Source organism: Gymnodraco acuticeps, unplaced genomic scaffold (genome assembly GCF_902827175.1).
Source record: "Gymnodraco acuticeps unplaced genomic scaffold, fGymAcu1.1, whole genome shotgun sequence".
In the NCBI taxonomy this organism is placed as follows: domain Eukaryota; kingdom Metazoa; phylum Chordata; class Actinopteri; order Perciformes; family Bathydraconidae; genus Gymnodraco; species Gymnodraco acuticeps.
Window position 1 is genome coordinate 104613 of NW_022990121.1, and position 14557 is coordinate 119169.

General features: G+C 40.2%; 1 protein-coding gene and 3 non-coding genes across 4 annotated transcripts; all 4 read left to right on the forward strand.

Annotated features, from left to right (window-relative positions):
- The first annotated feature begins 1899 nt into the window (after positions 1-1899).
- Positions 1900-12271, forward strand: rps4x (ribosomal protein S4 X-linked). Its single transcript, XM_034216592.1, has 7 exons — positions 1900-1981; positions 2563-2640; positions 3414-3594; positions 5215-5312; positions 6088-6259; positions 9523-9680; positions 12125-12271. Exons 1-7 carry the CDS (start codon positions 1979-1981, stop codon positions 12221-12223), a joined length of 789 nt encoding a protein of 262 aa, XP_034072483.1. The 5' UTR covers positions 1900-1978; the 3' UTR covers positions 12224-12271.
- LOC117546396 lies at positions 4083-4157 on the forward strand. The gene has a single exon (XR_004569005.1). It is a non-coding gene; the product is annotated as a small nucleolar RNA SNORD61 (small nucleolar RNA).
- Positions 7294-7364, forward strand: LOC117546394. The gene has a single exon (XR_004569003.1). It is a non-coding gene; the product is annotated as a small nucleolar RNA SNORD61 (small nucleolar RNA).
- Positions 9733-9803, forward strand: LOC117546395. Its single transcript, XR_004569004.1, has one exon. It is a non-coding gene; the product is annotated as a small nucleolar RNA SNORD61 (small nucleolar RNA).
- Positions 12272-14557: the final 2286 nt, after the last annotated feature.

Below are 14557 nucleotides of genomic sequence, written 5' to 3' on the forward strand. Positions count from 1 at the left end.
ACTCAGATCTTGTACTTGAGTAAAAGTAGAAGTACTCAGATCTTGTACTTGAGTAAAAGTAGAAGTAAGTACCAGAGTGTAGGAATACTCTGTTGCAGTAAAAGTCCTGCAAAATGTTACTCAAGTAAAAGTAGAAAAGTATTATCATCAAAATATAGTGAAAGCAGCGACAGTAAAAGTAGTCATTGTGCAGACCTTTCTTATCAAGCTCCACATTTGTGGAATCAGCTTCCAGTTTGTGTTCGGGCGGCAGACACCCTATCCGTTTTTAAGAGTGCGCTTAAGACCTTCCTTTTTGATAAAGCTTATAGTTAGGGCTGATTAGATTCAGCCCCTAGTTTTGCTGATATAGGCTTAGTTTGTCGGGGGACATCTTACTTCTTCCTTCTCTCTGTCTATACCTGTGTACTCTCATGTTCCGATTAACCCAGCTTCCCCAAATGTCTTTCTTTTTGGTGTCTATATACGCCGGGATCCGGAGTCATGGATGATCCTGCGCTCCTCTGTCCTGCATCGCGAGCCCTGGATCTTGAGTCGTGGCTGTGGTCCTGGATCATAGGTCCTGGATGGATATCCTCGTGGATTCATCTTCCTATTATACACACATGCATTTCCAAACATTTGGACTACCTATGTTGCAAATGTATTATCTTTTCAATTTACACACGGCATCTATTGCACGTCTGTCCGTCCTGGGAGAGGGATCCCTCCTCTGTTGCTCTCCCTGAGGTTTCTCCCATGTTCCCTTTAAACTGTGGGTTTCCTCCGGAAGTGTTTCTTTGTACGATGTGAGGGTCTAAGGACAGAGGGTCTAATGACAGAGGGTCTAAGGACAGAGGGTCTAAGGACAGAGGGTCTAATGACAGAGGGTCTAAGGACAGAGGGTCTAAGGACAGAGGGTCTAAGGACAGAGGGTCTAAGGACAGAGGGTGTCGTATTGTCATACTGATATTCTGTACAAACTGTGAAGTCCACTGAGACAAATGTAACATTTGTGATATTGGGCTATAAAAATAAACATTGATTGATTGATTGGTCCATTTAAGAATAATATATATGATATGTTTTATAATGATTGATCATGAAAGTGTTCTCAAAGCTGGTGAAGGTGCAGCTAGTTTGAAGTACTTTGTATACTGCAGGGTAGCTGGTGGATTTACTCCAGGTGGAACTAAAGTCTGATTCAACACTTGATTATATTTCACATCATTCATCCATATCTGTGAAGTAACTAAACTTCAATAAATGTAGTGGAGTAACTCAAGTAAGTCAAAATTGTACGTAAGTACAGTACTTTACACCTCTGACTTTAATGCATCAATAATTATAATCAACACATATCATATTATTCTGAAATGGACCAATCTGCAGAATGACTACTTTCACTAGATTTTGATGAGAATACTTTTCTACTTTTACTTGAGGAACATTTTGAATGCAGGACCTTTACTGTAACAGAGTATTCCTACACTCTGCTACTTTTACTCAAGAAGGTCTGAGTACTTCTCCCACCTGTTTAAAGTGTTCTCAAAGCTGGTGAAGGTGCAGCTAGTTGGAATGACTCTGTATACTGCAGAGTAGCTTGTGAATTTACTCCAGGTGGAACTAACGTCTGATTTAAGACGTGCTTATATCACACATTATTATTTCCAAATCTGTAAAGTAACTAAACTTCAATAAAGGTAGTGGAGTAACTCAAGTCTTAAGTACAGTACTTTACACCTCTGACTTTAATGCATCAATAATTATAATCAACACATATATATTATTCTGAAATAGGCCAATCTGCAGGATGACTACTTTTACTCTTGGTGCTTTGACTTGTAACAGAGTATTCCTACACTCTGGTACTTCTACTTTTACTTTAGTACAATATCTGAGTACTTCTTCCACCTCTTTTGTCCCTCCCAGTCTGCCGTAGCCGCTTTTATCATCGGATACCGGAAGCCGTGAGGTCCTTTCCCCCGCAGACTCCAACATGGTGAGCTGTTCTTCCTCACGATTCCTCTCTGAAATAATCACTAAACATCTCTTTTTACCGCTATATTAGCACACACGTACAAGTCCTAGGTGGAACCTCCACATCTTATAAAAGGATCGATGTCTAACTTGTAACGAAAAGCTTCGATGCTCGCTCTTTATTGATGATTTAAAAAAATGTCTCATCCTACTTTGGTTTTCCACGGGCTCGTTAGCATTAATGTTGCTATCACCGTTAGCTTGTTAATTTAACTGATAAAACTGTTGGAAGAGTCGCCTTTTTTGTGCGCGATTCATGCAAATTGTGTTTTATTTCTACAGTGTTAAAGTCCTATGTTAACAAACTCAATATATTAATGCTAAATATGTGGTTATGTTAGCATGGCTAGGCCGCAGCCAGTTATTTTGCGGCATGTTGGCACACAATGCTAACACGGCTAACCCTAGTTTTAATGTCTATTTATTGGTGTTTTCACCATTTTATAATCCGGTATTATACATTTCTGGTTGTGGTAGTCTTTATGACGTTTTGAAGCGGTTGTTGTCCCGTTATTTACCCGGGTTTGTCATCTTTTCCTCCAGGCAAGAGGACCGAAGAAGCACCTCAAGCGCGTCGCAGCGCCAAAGCACTGGATGCTGGACAAGCTCACAGGAGTCTTTGTAAGTAACAACTTCTAACGGTATATTTATTGTTAATGTGTGTTTTTTAATCTGGGATAACTGGGGGTTTAATGGTAGCTTTCAATGTTGGGGTCTTGTGTGCTTCGGTATGTACAGAAAGCTAACTTAATTATTGGTCTTTCTAAGTAACCTATTCCTACAGTCTGTATTCATTTTAATAGCCATCTTTTGTAAAACTAGCTGTTCATGGCAGGGTTTCATGTATGTTGGTGGTCTTCATCTTCATGGACTGCAGCCGAGGCAGGGATTGCTCACTTATAGTCTACTTAACCTCACTTGTTGTTTACTGTATCCAACATTGTATTCAACTTAACTTGTGTTTGCTTAAGACCAGTTTGTGCTTCAATAAATCGAATTACTGCAGTCCTTGAAAGTGTTTCCCCATCTAATGACCAGTAGTCAAAAATACCTAATGGAGAAACCTGGTCATCTTAAAAGTGTTCCCTTTCATAACGGATATCGTTGAAAAACACATGCTTCAAACTGAGGTTGTTTCCCTCACAATACCACAAGTGCTTTTCCTGCTTTCACGCGACGTTTTCCTCTAGGTGAAGTTAACAGCAATGCACTTTTAAATCTGCAATGTAACGATGCAATCTTATTTTTCACCAGCCTGTCATTTGGCATCCCAGAATAAATCGTTATAATGCAAATTCTTCACTTCAATGCTCCATCTATTTTAAGTTGAGACAGTTGAAGGACCGTACACACAGCCATCCTTCAAGGTAATAATACAACGTTACGTTTCTCAGGCTCCTCGTCCTTCCACCGGTCCCCACAAGCTGAGGGAGTGTCTGCCCCTCATCATCTTCCTGAGGAATCGCCTGAAGTACGCCCTGACCGGAGATGAGGTGAAGAAGATCTGCATGCAGAGGTTCATCAAGATCGACGGCAAGGTCCGCACCGACATCACATACCCCGCTGGATTCATGGGTGAGTTCACTCGGATTCTTCAGAGCTTTCTGTCGACGTTTTTATTGGTTTTTCCCAACGCAAGAATGACTAGCACCTGCATGACAAATACATAATTACAAAGACAGCTCAGCCTCAGACATGCATACTTATCAACGTATCACATTTATGGTTGATCGATGAATTTACGATCACAGGAGATTCGTGAGGTTCCTTTAACAAAAACAGCCGACAATTCAGGTCCACGGGTATTTAAGTACGACTGCCGGATTGTATAGAACTGGTCAGATTTGGCGTGTAAAACATTTGTTACGAATTATTAACATACTCTGCAGAATGGATGTTTTGGCGAGTGTTCACGTTTCAGAGCTCGTAGCTGCTCGACGTTTTTCATTATTCACATATTCTGCGTAATTGGTTAGTGTTAACATTTGGTTAAATGGTTTCGTTGGTGTTGGATGTGAAGCTGCGAACTTGTACAACGATGGTTCTGTCAGTGACTAGGAGGAGCGATGGTGACATTTTGGTTTTGATCAGCAATGAGTTGAAAATACACAAGCAATCCTCTAAGAAGTTCTGAGCTCCAGATACAATCGGCACTTGTGTTTTCAGGTCCTGTCAGACGAGTGGGAAATCTCCAAGTCAGTCATTAAGTCGCTTCATATTTGAGGCCATGTTTGCTTTAGCTTAGCGTGTCATTTCATTTTGTTAAGAAGTGGATTTTCAGAGTTAAAAACTGCACTTTTTGGACTGTTTTTTCTTCATCCATGGTGTTCAGATCCAACCCCATCTAGTTGCGTTTCTATACCGTCGAGCTTTTGTATTTTAAATGACTTTGTGATGTGTTGACTATTTAACAAGGCTCATGGATTTCAATCCACGTGTATTAAAGGAAATGACTTGTTCTGGTTCAAGTGGTAACGTTTTTATTGGGATGCAGCCATTTGGAAAGGGGCTAGTGATACCCAGACAGAACAGAACGTAAGCTTGTCCCACTTGGCTAGATTATAACCGTAGAGATTCGTATCGTCTTTGGGAAGATTTGGAGGCAAACATTTCTTTGCAAGTGCATGGCCTCAAACGGGAGTTAACGGATGTTGTTTGTCCACTTGCGGTCACGCCTCCTCCCACCTTGCCGCTGGTCACCATGTGGAGTTTTAATTTCAGAATCCAAGGGGAAGCTGTCGCAGGTGGATGACCGCTGTCTATTTATATATTACATCCACACTGATCAGTCTGCTGCTCTGAACAAGTTGGCGGCTGCTCTTTGGCATTAACATGATGCACTTCATTAGCGTTGACTTAATGTACTGCGTTTCAGATAAGTAAGTTCCGCTTGGGAGAAAGGGTTTCCATATGGTGCTTACACCGTCACACTGACAGTTTTTGTTTTGTATTGAATGCTTTTAGGGCGATACGGTACTGACTTAGTCATAGTTTTGTATTGAAAGATGTCTACTAAGGAGAGAAGTTGTCTTGGTTCACTGACTGGAGTAAAGGTTTGATCTTGTGAATTTGGCTGTGAAGGGATCCAGTGCGTTTAATGGTTCTATCATTTGACTAACTATGTTCAAACCATCGCTTATTCCTCGTGAGCCGTACAGGAAGTGTTTTCTCAACCCGTTCGTCTCTGTTTTCCAGATGTGATCAGCATCGAGAAGACCGGAGAGCACTTCCGTCTGATCTACGATGTGAAGGGGCGTTTCACCGTCCACCGCATCACTGCTGAGGAGGCCAAGGTAACGATGTTGAGCCCGACATGTTGCATCTTTTAAGATTCGAGAAGTTACCCCCCCCTTTGTGCGTTCATATAATCAGTCGCCTCTCATTCAAACAAGAAAGCATACGTTGAAAAACAAACATTATTAGTTATTCTTGCTACATGACTGGTTGTGCTGAGATTTGAATGATTGATGAGTCTAATCGTTAAATGAGAAGGGGTTTAAGAATTTCTGCCTATTGCCAAAAGGGATCAGCTGGGGGAACAACAGCAGCAGCAGATTGACATTGAGATCGGTTGCTTAGTTTAATAATAATACGCTTTGCAAGCAAGTAAAGAACGATAACAACCTAAGTGCTAAGCTAGGTGGAGTAAGGGCGAGGGGTTAGTGGATTTGGAGTTCAGTGAAAAGGATATGTTTTGAATGTTTAATGCTCATTACATTTCATTCCCTTCTTCCACTACGACAACATTACTCTTCTGTTCTCAGACAGAAGAGCTCAGCCTTGTTCTCATTCAAGGCTTTTAGTGTCATGTGTGTGTAGCTACATTGTAGTTATGACGATTCAAATCTTAGGTCACAGGCTCCTCCAACAGTGCAACGCAAAAAACTCTATATACAAGAAATTGGAATATTGATATGAGTTGCAAACAGATGGATGTTGTTTCAAAGGTTCAGGTGTTTAACCGTCTGATGGCCTGTGGGATGAAAGTACCCGTGGTTGTTTCTCTTCTCACACGTGCGTTCTCCTGCCGTTTGACTTCTCCTAACCCTTCTCCTCGTCCTCTCGCAGTACAAGCTGTGCAAGGTGAAGAAGCTGATGGTCGGCACCAAGGGGATCCCCCACCTGGTGACCCACGACGCCCGAACCATCCGCTACCCCGACCCCCTGATCAAGGTCAACGACACAATCCGCATCGACCTGGACACCGGCAAGATCTCCGAATTCATCAAGTTTGATACCAGTAAGTCCCCCTCACAGCATTTACCGGTAACACTTTAGAGCAAGGCATTCACCATCAACTAGTTGTTACTTAACATGCATAGTGGAGCCAAACTACTAGCTTATCAGTGAACTTATTCTGAGTTAGAAATGCCTCATTTAAAGTTATTTAGACACAATGAACGCTCGTAGTTTCATGTCTTGTTACATCAGAATAGATCAGATCTGTTAGGTGTTATTACGGGAGAATTACTATTCTTGAGCTACGACACATTAAGACCAGAACTCATGGACAACAACTTCCTTACTTGCACTAATTAAAGCAGGGGGGTCAAACTCAAGGCCCGGGGGCCAAATCCGGCCCTTGACTTCAGCTCTGAAAGAATATAATGTTTATTATACGGTTCCATGCCGATTTACAGAAGCCCATAAACTACATGTCCCACAATGCATCTCAAATTAGACTTTTTCTCAATTTGACTTTTTTTCTCAAATGTCACTTTTTTTTTGGAAATGTTTTCCTCCAGAATCTGGCTTTTCTTTTTAAATCATTTTGTGACTTTCTCACTGAAGAGACTTGCAATTATTTGCCCTGGACTTCTGCTTTAAGACGTAGTTAATTATGAAGTTATTACCCTATCCCATAATAATCCAATGCAGAGGCAATAACATTATTTTATATATATTAAATATTTGTCTATGTATTTTTATATAGTCTTAAAGTTACAACCGAAATTGAGTTTGACAATTGAGGAACAACTCAACTAATGGCTTAGTACTTGTAGAATAAGGCATTAATAAGTGTTTTATAGCGAGTCATATAAAGAGCCAATGTACTGCTAATATGCGTGTTGATAAACGACTAGTTGATGGTGAATATGTGTACGTTAATATAAAGTGTTACCCATTTATTGTACTTTGTTTATAGATAGAATCGGAGGGATGAAACCCTCTTTAATCCTCAGACATTTGAACTCTGCATTTAACCCATGCTACTGATAGGTGGATATCAAGTTATTTAAAATGGAAACGAGCTCTAAGCGAACAACCCAAGGAGCAATGATGATGTTTTTGGTTTTGATCAGCTCTGAAAAAACACTACCAATCCTCTAAGAAGTTCTGAGCTCCTTAAAAAGACTATTTTAATCAAAAAGACCTTTTTTTAATTGGTGCTTATTTTATTTGTGCAAAGTTGGCGCTCCATGGAATAGTTAGACGTCCTAAATTTGTACTTTAGTTTTGAACTTAGTTTTTATTACAGTCTCATTATACATCCATGTTCACATTTGGGTCCACAGTTTTTCCATTTAGCTTTATCTACATAGCAACATAAGAGATCAATACAAATAAAACAGCAACGGCAGTCTGTCTGTCTCTCTCTCTCTCTCTCTCTATCTGTTTGTCTATCTCTCTATCTGTCTCTCTCTGTCTGTCTCTCTATCTGTCTCTCTCTCTCTCTCTCTCTCTCTCTCTCTCTTCTCTCTCTCTCTCTCTCTCTTCTCTCTCTCTCTCTCTCTCTCTCTCTCTCTGTCTCTCTCTCTCTGTCTCTCTCTATCTGTCTCTCTCTGTCTGTCTCTCTCTCTGTCTGTCTCTCTCTATCTGTCTCTCTCTATCTGTCTCTCTCTATCTGTCTCTCTCTATCTGTCTCTCTCTGTCTGTCTCTCTCTATCTGTCTCTCTCTGTCTGTCTCTCTCTATCTGTCTCTCTCTATCTGTCTCTCTATCTGTCTCTCTCTGTCTGTCTCTCTCTGTCTGTCTCTCTCTCTCTCTATCTGTTTGTCTATCTCTCTATCTGTCTCTCTCTGTCTGTCTCTCTATCTGTCTCTCTCTATCTGTCTCTCTCTATCTGTCTCTCTCTATCTGTCTCTCTCTGTCTGTCTCTCTCTATCTGTCTCTCTCTATCTGTCTCTCTCTGTCTGTCTCTCTCTATTTGTCTCTATCTATCTCTCTCTATCTCTGTCTGTCTCTCTCTCTGTCTGTCTCTCTCTCTGTCTGTCTCTCTATTTGTCTATCTGTCTGTCTCTCTCTCTATTTGTCTCTCTCTCTGGCTGTGTCTCTCTCTATTTGTCTCTGTCTGTCTCTCTCTATCTGTCTCTCTCTATCTGTCTCTCTCTGTCTGTCTCTCTCTATTTGTCTCTATCTATCTCTGTCTGTCTCTCTCTCTGTCTGTCTCTCTATTTGTCTATCTGTCTGTCTCTCTCTATTTGTCTCTCTCTCTGGCTGTGTCTCGCTCTATTTGTCTCTGGCTGTCTCTCTATCTCTCTCTCTCTGGCTGTCTCTCTATCTCTGTCTCTCTCTGTCTTTCTCTCTATCTCTCTCTCTATCTGTCTCTCTCTATCTCTGTCTGTCTCTCTCTCTGTCTCTCTATTTGTCTATCTGTCTGTCTCTCTCTCTGGCTGTGTCTCTCTCTATTTGTCTCTGGCTGTCTCTCTATCTGTCTCTCTCTATTTGTCTCTGGCTGTCTCTCTATCTGTCTCTCTCTATTTGTCTCTCTCTCTGGCTGTGTCTCTCTCTATTTGTCTCTCTCTATCTGTCTCTCTCTATTTGTCTCTGGCTGTCTCTCTATCTGTCTCTCTCTATTTGTCTCTCTCTATCTGTCTCTCTATTTGTCTCTCTCTGGCTGTGTCTCTATTTGTCTCTCTCTGGCTGTGTCTCTATTTGTCTCTATCTGTCTCTCTCTATTTGTCTCTCTCTATCTGTCTCTCTATTTGTCTCTCTCTGGCTGTGTCTCTCTCTATCTGTCTCTCTCTATTTGTCTCTGGCTGTCTCTCTATCTGTCTCTCTCTATCTGTCTCTCTCTATTTGTCTCTCTCTATCTGTCTCTCTCTATTTGTCTCTCTCTGGCTATGTCTCTCTCTATTTGTCTCTGTCTGTCTCTGGCTGTGTCTCTCTCTATCTGTCTCTCTCTATTTGTCTCTCTCTATCTGTCTCTCTCTATTTGTCTGTGTCTCTGTCTGTCTGTCTGCTTTTGATGATCCTAACATGGTTTCTCCAAACTACAGTGTAGTTATGTTGATGGAAATCTCAGGTCCCAGGCTCCTCCAGCAACACAACACAATAGAATAGAAGTAGTGCCATAAGAGTCTAAATACAAGTGATACATAATAAAGTTGCAGGTGGGTGTTCTTAGTTCCGATGTTGAACAGTCGTCTTCACCTAGAAACAAAGACTACAAAATGCCTCGTAACGTGTGTGAAGTTGGCGCTCCCTGGAATAGTGAGACGTCCTGAATATGTACTTTTGATGATCCTCTGACATGGTCCCTCCTCTCCTCCTCTTCCTTCAGGTAATCTGTGCATGGTGACCGGCGGTGCCAATTTGGGTCGTATTGGTATCATCACCAACAGGGAGCGTCACCCCGGATCCTTCGACGTGGTGCACGTTAAGGACAGCGCCGGCAACAACTTCGCCACCAGGCTCTCCAACATCTTCATCATCGGCAAGGTGAGGACACGGAGAAAGACTGATGAGCTCATTTCCTCAGATCCACTTTGGAGCGATGATGATGCTTTTGGTTTTGATCAGCACTGAAAAAACACTACCAATCCTCTAAGAAGTTCTGAGCTCCGTAGATAGAACATTTTTAAAACGTACCCTTTTCTCCATTTCTTTGCCTTCTCCTTGACTCTAAATCGTCTGAGGTCTCAGTGACACATGAATGTTAAATGAAAACTAGGTTCAAGCACATTTGTACTCTATTGCTAACCCTAACTAAGAGTATTGCTTACCCTGGAAACAAAAGGAGACTACAATAAGACATTTGAATCGATTTGTACTAACTTGTGTCCCCGCGGCTGGCACTCCTTAATATAGTTTAACGTCAAGATCTGCTAAACCAAACCAACAACGGTCTGGATATTCAACGGCGCAGTGTTTGAACACTTGATGAGCTGTGATATCAGACGCATTGAATTATTTTAAGTACCTCTCCTGTGAGAAGTGTCTGCGGTGACATTTATCTTGCCGCCGTTTTGACCACAGCTGTCGTTTATGTGCCGAGTGACATTTATTCCACGGTGCTTTTCCTCACCTTAGAGACGAGTGTGGAGCCGTCTCCCTTTTTATAAATACTGTTGTGTTGAAATGTCTCTTGGCCACAATATTATCCTCTCTCAATGAAACGACTACAGATGTTAATTAACTGTATATGCTAATTAGAAATGGTCGGTGTAATCATTCCCATTGTGGTGTTATCAAAAGAAAATGCCTAACTTATTCAGTTTACCTTCAAAAATGACAATGAAAAACATCTTTTTGGCTTGCCCAACAATATATTGCGTTTAAATTCTCCCCTTCATGTATAAATCAGGAGTAAAAGCTCTTGTTATGAATAGTTTTAGGATCTGTTCCTCTTCATAATCTAGTGAAGCCTGCATCAACATAAAGAGCACAAAACATGACTTTTCTGCACCATATCCCACTTGTTTTCGACCCTATCCCACCAGTTTTTACTATTTTTTGACCATTTCTCACCTTTTTTTGACTATTTCTCACCTTTTTTGACTATTTCTCACCTTTTTTGACTATTTCCCACCTGTTTTGACTATTTCTCACCTTTTTTGACTATTTCCCACCTTTTTTGACTATTTCTCACCTTTTTTGACTATTTCCCACCTTTTTTGACTATTTCCCACCAGTTTTGACTATTTCTCACCAGTTTTGACTATTTCTCACCAGTTTTGACTATTTCCCACCAGTTTTGACTATTTCCCACCTTTTTTGACTATCTCACCTTTTTTGACTATTTCCCACCAGTTTTGACTATTTCCCACCTTTTTTGACTATTTCTCACCTTTTTTGACTATTTCTCACCTTTTTTGACTATTTCTCACCTTTTCTGACTATTTCCCACCAGTTTTGACTATTTCTCACCTTTTTTGACTATTTCCCACCTTTTTTGACTATTTCTCACCTTTTTTGACTATTTCTCACCTTTTTTGACTATTTCTCACCAGTTTTGACTATTTCCCACCAGTTTTGACTATTTCTCACCTTTTTTGACTATTTCTCACCTTTTTTGACTATTTCTCACCTTTTTTGACTATTTCTCACCAGTTTTGACTATTTCCCACCAGTTTTGACTATTTCTCACCTTTTTTGACTATTTCTCACCTTTTTTGACTATTTCTCACCAGTTTTGACTATTTCCCACCAGTTTTGACTATTTCTCACCAGTTTTGACTATTTCTCACCAGTTTTGACTATTTCCCACCAGTTTTGACTATTTCTCACCAGTTTTGACTATTTCTCACCTTTTTTGACTATTTCTCACCTTTTTTGACTATTTCTCACCTTTTTTGACTATTTCTCACCTTTTTTGACTATTTCCAACCAGTTTTGACTATTTCTCACCTTTTTTGACTATTTCCCACCAGTTTTGACTATTTCCCACCTTTTTTGACTATCTCACCTTTTTTGACTATTTCCCACCAGTTTTGACTATTTCTCACCTTTTTTGACTATTTCCCACCTTTTTTGACTATTTCTCACCTTTTTTGACTATTTCTCACCTTTTTTGACTATTTCTCACCAGTTTTGACTATTTCCCACCTTTTTTGACTATTTCTCACCTTTTTTGACTATTTCTCACCTTTTTTGACTATTTCCCACCAGTTTTGACTATTTCTCACCTTTTTTGACTATTTCTCACCTTTTTTGACTATTTCTCACCTTTTTTGACTATTTCTCACCAGTTTTGACTATTTCCCACCAGTTTTGACTATTTCTCACCAGTTTTGACTATTTCTCACCTTTTTTGACTATTTCTCACCTTTTTTGACTATTTCTCACCTTTTTTGACTATTTCCCACCAGTTTTGACTATTTCCACTTGCATCCTGTTCCCTTTGATCCACACTAACGTATCACTATTTCCTCTCCTTTCTCCAGGGCAACAAGCCATGGGTGTCCCTGCCCAGAGGAAAGGGAATCCGTCTGACCATCGCCGAGGAGAGAGACAAGAGAATGGCCGCCAAGCAGGGCAGCTAGAGGACCACTGCCCTATGGTTTTCAAATAAACTGTTATTTACAAAACACTTCACTGGTCTGGGTTTCTTTTGTATTCAATACTAGGCTTCCTACACACACACACACACACACATGCATGGGGGAGTTTACATGCCTCTCGAGTCATGGCAGGGAAAATCACGGGTGAAAATAAAGAAATATATGAATCTGGGTTTAAGGTCTTCACTGTGTTCTACACTCAGACTGATGGCGTTACTGTATTAAGAGTCTGTTTTGAGGTTAAATGTGTGTCCAAATTCTGTCAAAGCTAGGCTACCAAATCCTTTCCATTGATTTAAAGTTTTCTAGAATATGTGCACCGTCCTAAGTTTAAGGTCAGTGTTGAACAACATTCAGCTTATAAACAGTGTTTTCTTTAAGCTAAAATGCAACTATTGCCTTATCAATACTTGTCTTTGATAAACAGTTTTATAAATAGAGTTGACGTTAAGCTTGCTTAGCACTAGGGCTGTACCCGAATATTCGTTCGTTGGAGTACTATTCGTGTTTCAATTTCGTTATTCGTTTTTTTTAATGTATTGAAATCTCCAATATCAACGTAAGAGCGTGTGCCTCTTCGGGGGGTGCTAACACGTAACCATAAAAGTTATCGTTTACTTTCTCCGTCTTTATATGTAGATATGACTTCTCCGTTAATCTCGTCACGTTGTTTCCATAGCAACAACAACTTCCTGTCAACAGCGCTAACTCCTTCAAAAATAAAAGCATGTCCATTAAAAAAAAATAGGAAGCCAAATTACACTTAAGACATAACTGCAACGAAAGTAACACAATGCGATTTCAAAGAACACAAATTGGGTTATTTACGTTAACAAATAACTATAAAACAACACTAGAATAACAAAATGAATGCCGTGAATAAACCGAAATACACGTGTTGAAGTGCTTCACTGATGATTACGAATATCCGGAGCCCGAACAATGGTATTCGGGACATCCCTACTTAGCACCAGAACAACTCTTAACTATCAGAAATGCAACGAAGATAAATAATAATGCTATCGTAAAGTGTTTAAAGACGAGCTGTCGGTGGTTCAGGTCAATTGTATTCCTTGGTAAGATGTCTTTACATGAATGGTTCCTACCTACTTACTACTGGTGCTTTTGCATTGATCTGGTCCAGGGGTCTGCAACCTTTTTGACCAAAGAGCCATTTTGCTCCTTTTTCCAAAACATTTTTTTGTCTGGAGCCGCAAAACATATTTCATAGTTTTTTATTGTTTTATCAGACAAAAACTACAGTTTCTTTGCATTTATTAGGCTATTTATTACATGATATAAAACTGTTAACCTCTCATAAGAAACAAAGAACTCTTATAAGGAGAATTAAAAAATAATACACAGGCCTACTTTAAAATAAATTAAACACAGCACTTGGGGAGTCCTCTGCACATTTGAAGGAAAGAAAATATGATTAAAATGGGCCCACTTTGAAATAAATAAAACATATAGCTGCACCCTAAAAAGAGTTAAAGGTAGGGTAGGTAAGAATGGAGAAAGCAGCTCGAGTGCGCTAGAATTTGAAAATACACAACCGGAAAAAATCTGCCTCTTCCTTCAGACTTTCTTAAGTCCCTCCTCCAACACACACGAACGCGCACATGACCAATGAGGGCACGAGATAAGTTTGTGCACAGATGGCAGGCTGACAGGCAGGTAGGCCATCCAGTTACTTTAGCCGGCTCAGATGATTGGTCGTGCTTTTTACAGCGCCACGGCTTCCAGAGATACATTTTTGTATATTTATTGTCAAAGCATTTCATATATTCATTGCTATCGGGACGTTAAGAGCATTCCATGGGATATAACAAAAAGTGTTTTCTGAAATAAATTACCTACCCCATTGAATTATGACTGAAGATCGTCAGCTGTCTTCCTCTCCCGTGTTGTTCCTCGATACGTAAAGGCTGCACCACCGTTGACAACTTCTCTCTACATATCAGACATACCGGTAAGCCAGCATTGTTTGCTGTGAAAGCAGATAACTCTGTCCACACAGAATTAAATCCTGTGTTCCTCCGGTACTTTTCTTTGATGTATCCATAGCTCGCTCATGGAGCCGGGGGTCAGGTTATTCGCCTCCAAGAAAAGGCGCTCGCGCGGGACCGTAGCGGGATGTGATGCATATTTTAGTTGACCTAATTAAAACCGTTTTGTTTTTTATTTATGTGTCACAGTATCACCTCAAAATACAAGATACGAAACATTTTCAACCATGCAACAAAATATAAATAGTCCTACAAATACTTTTATTCTATGTCCTTCTTATTTTTGTCTAAGGTCAAGGGAGCCAGA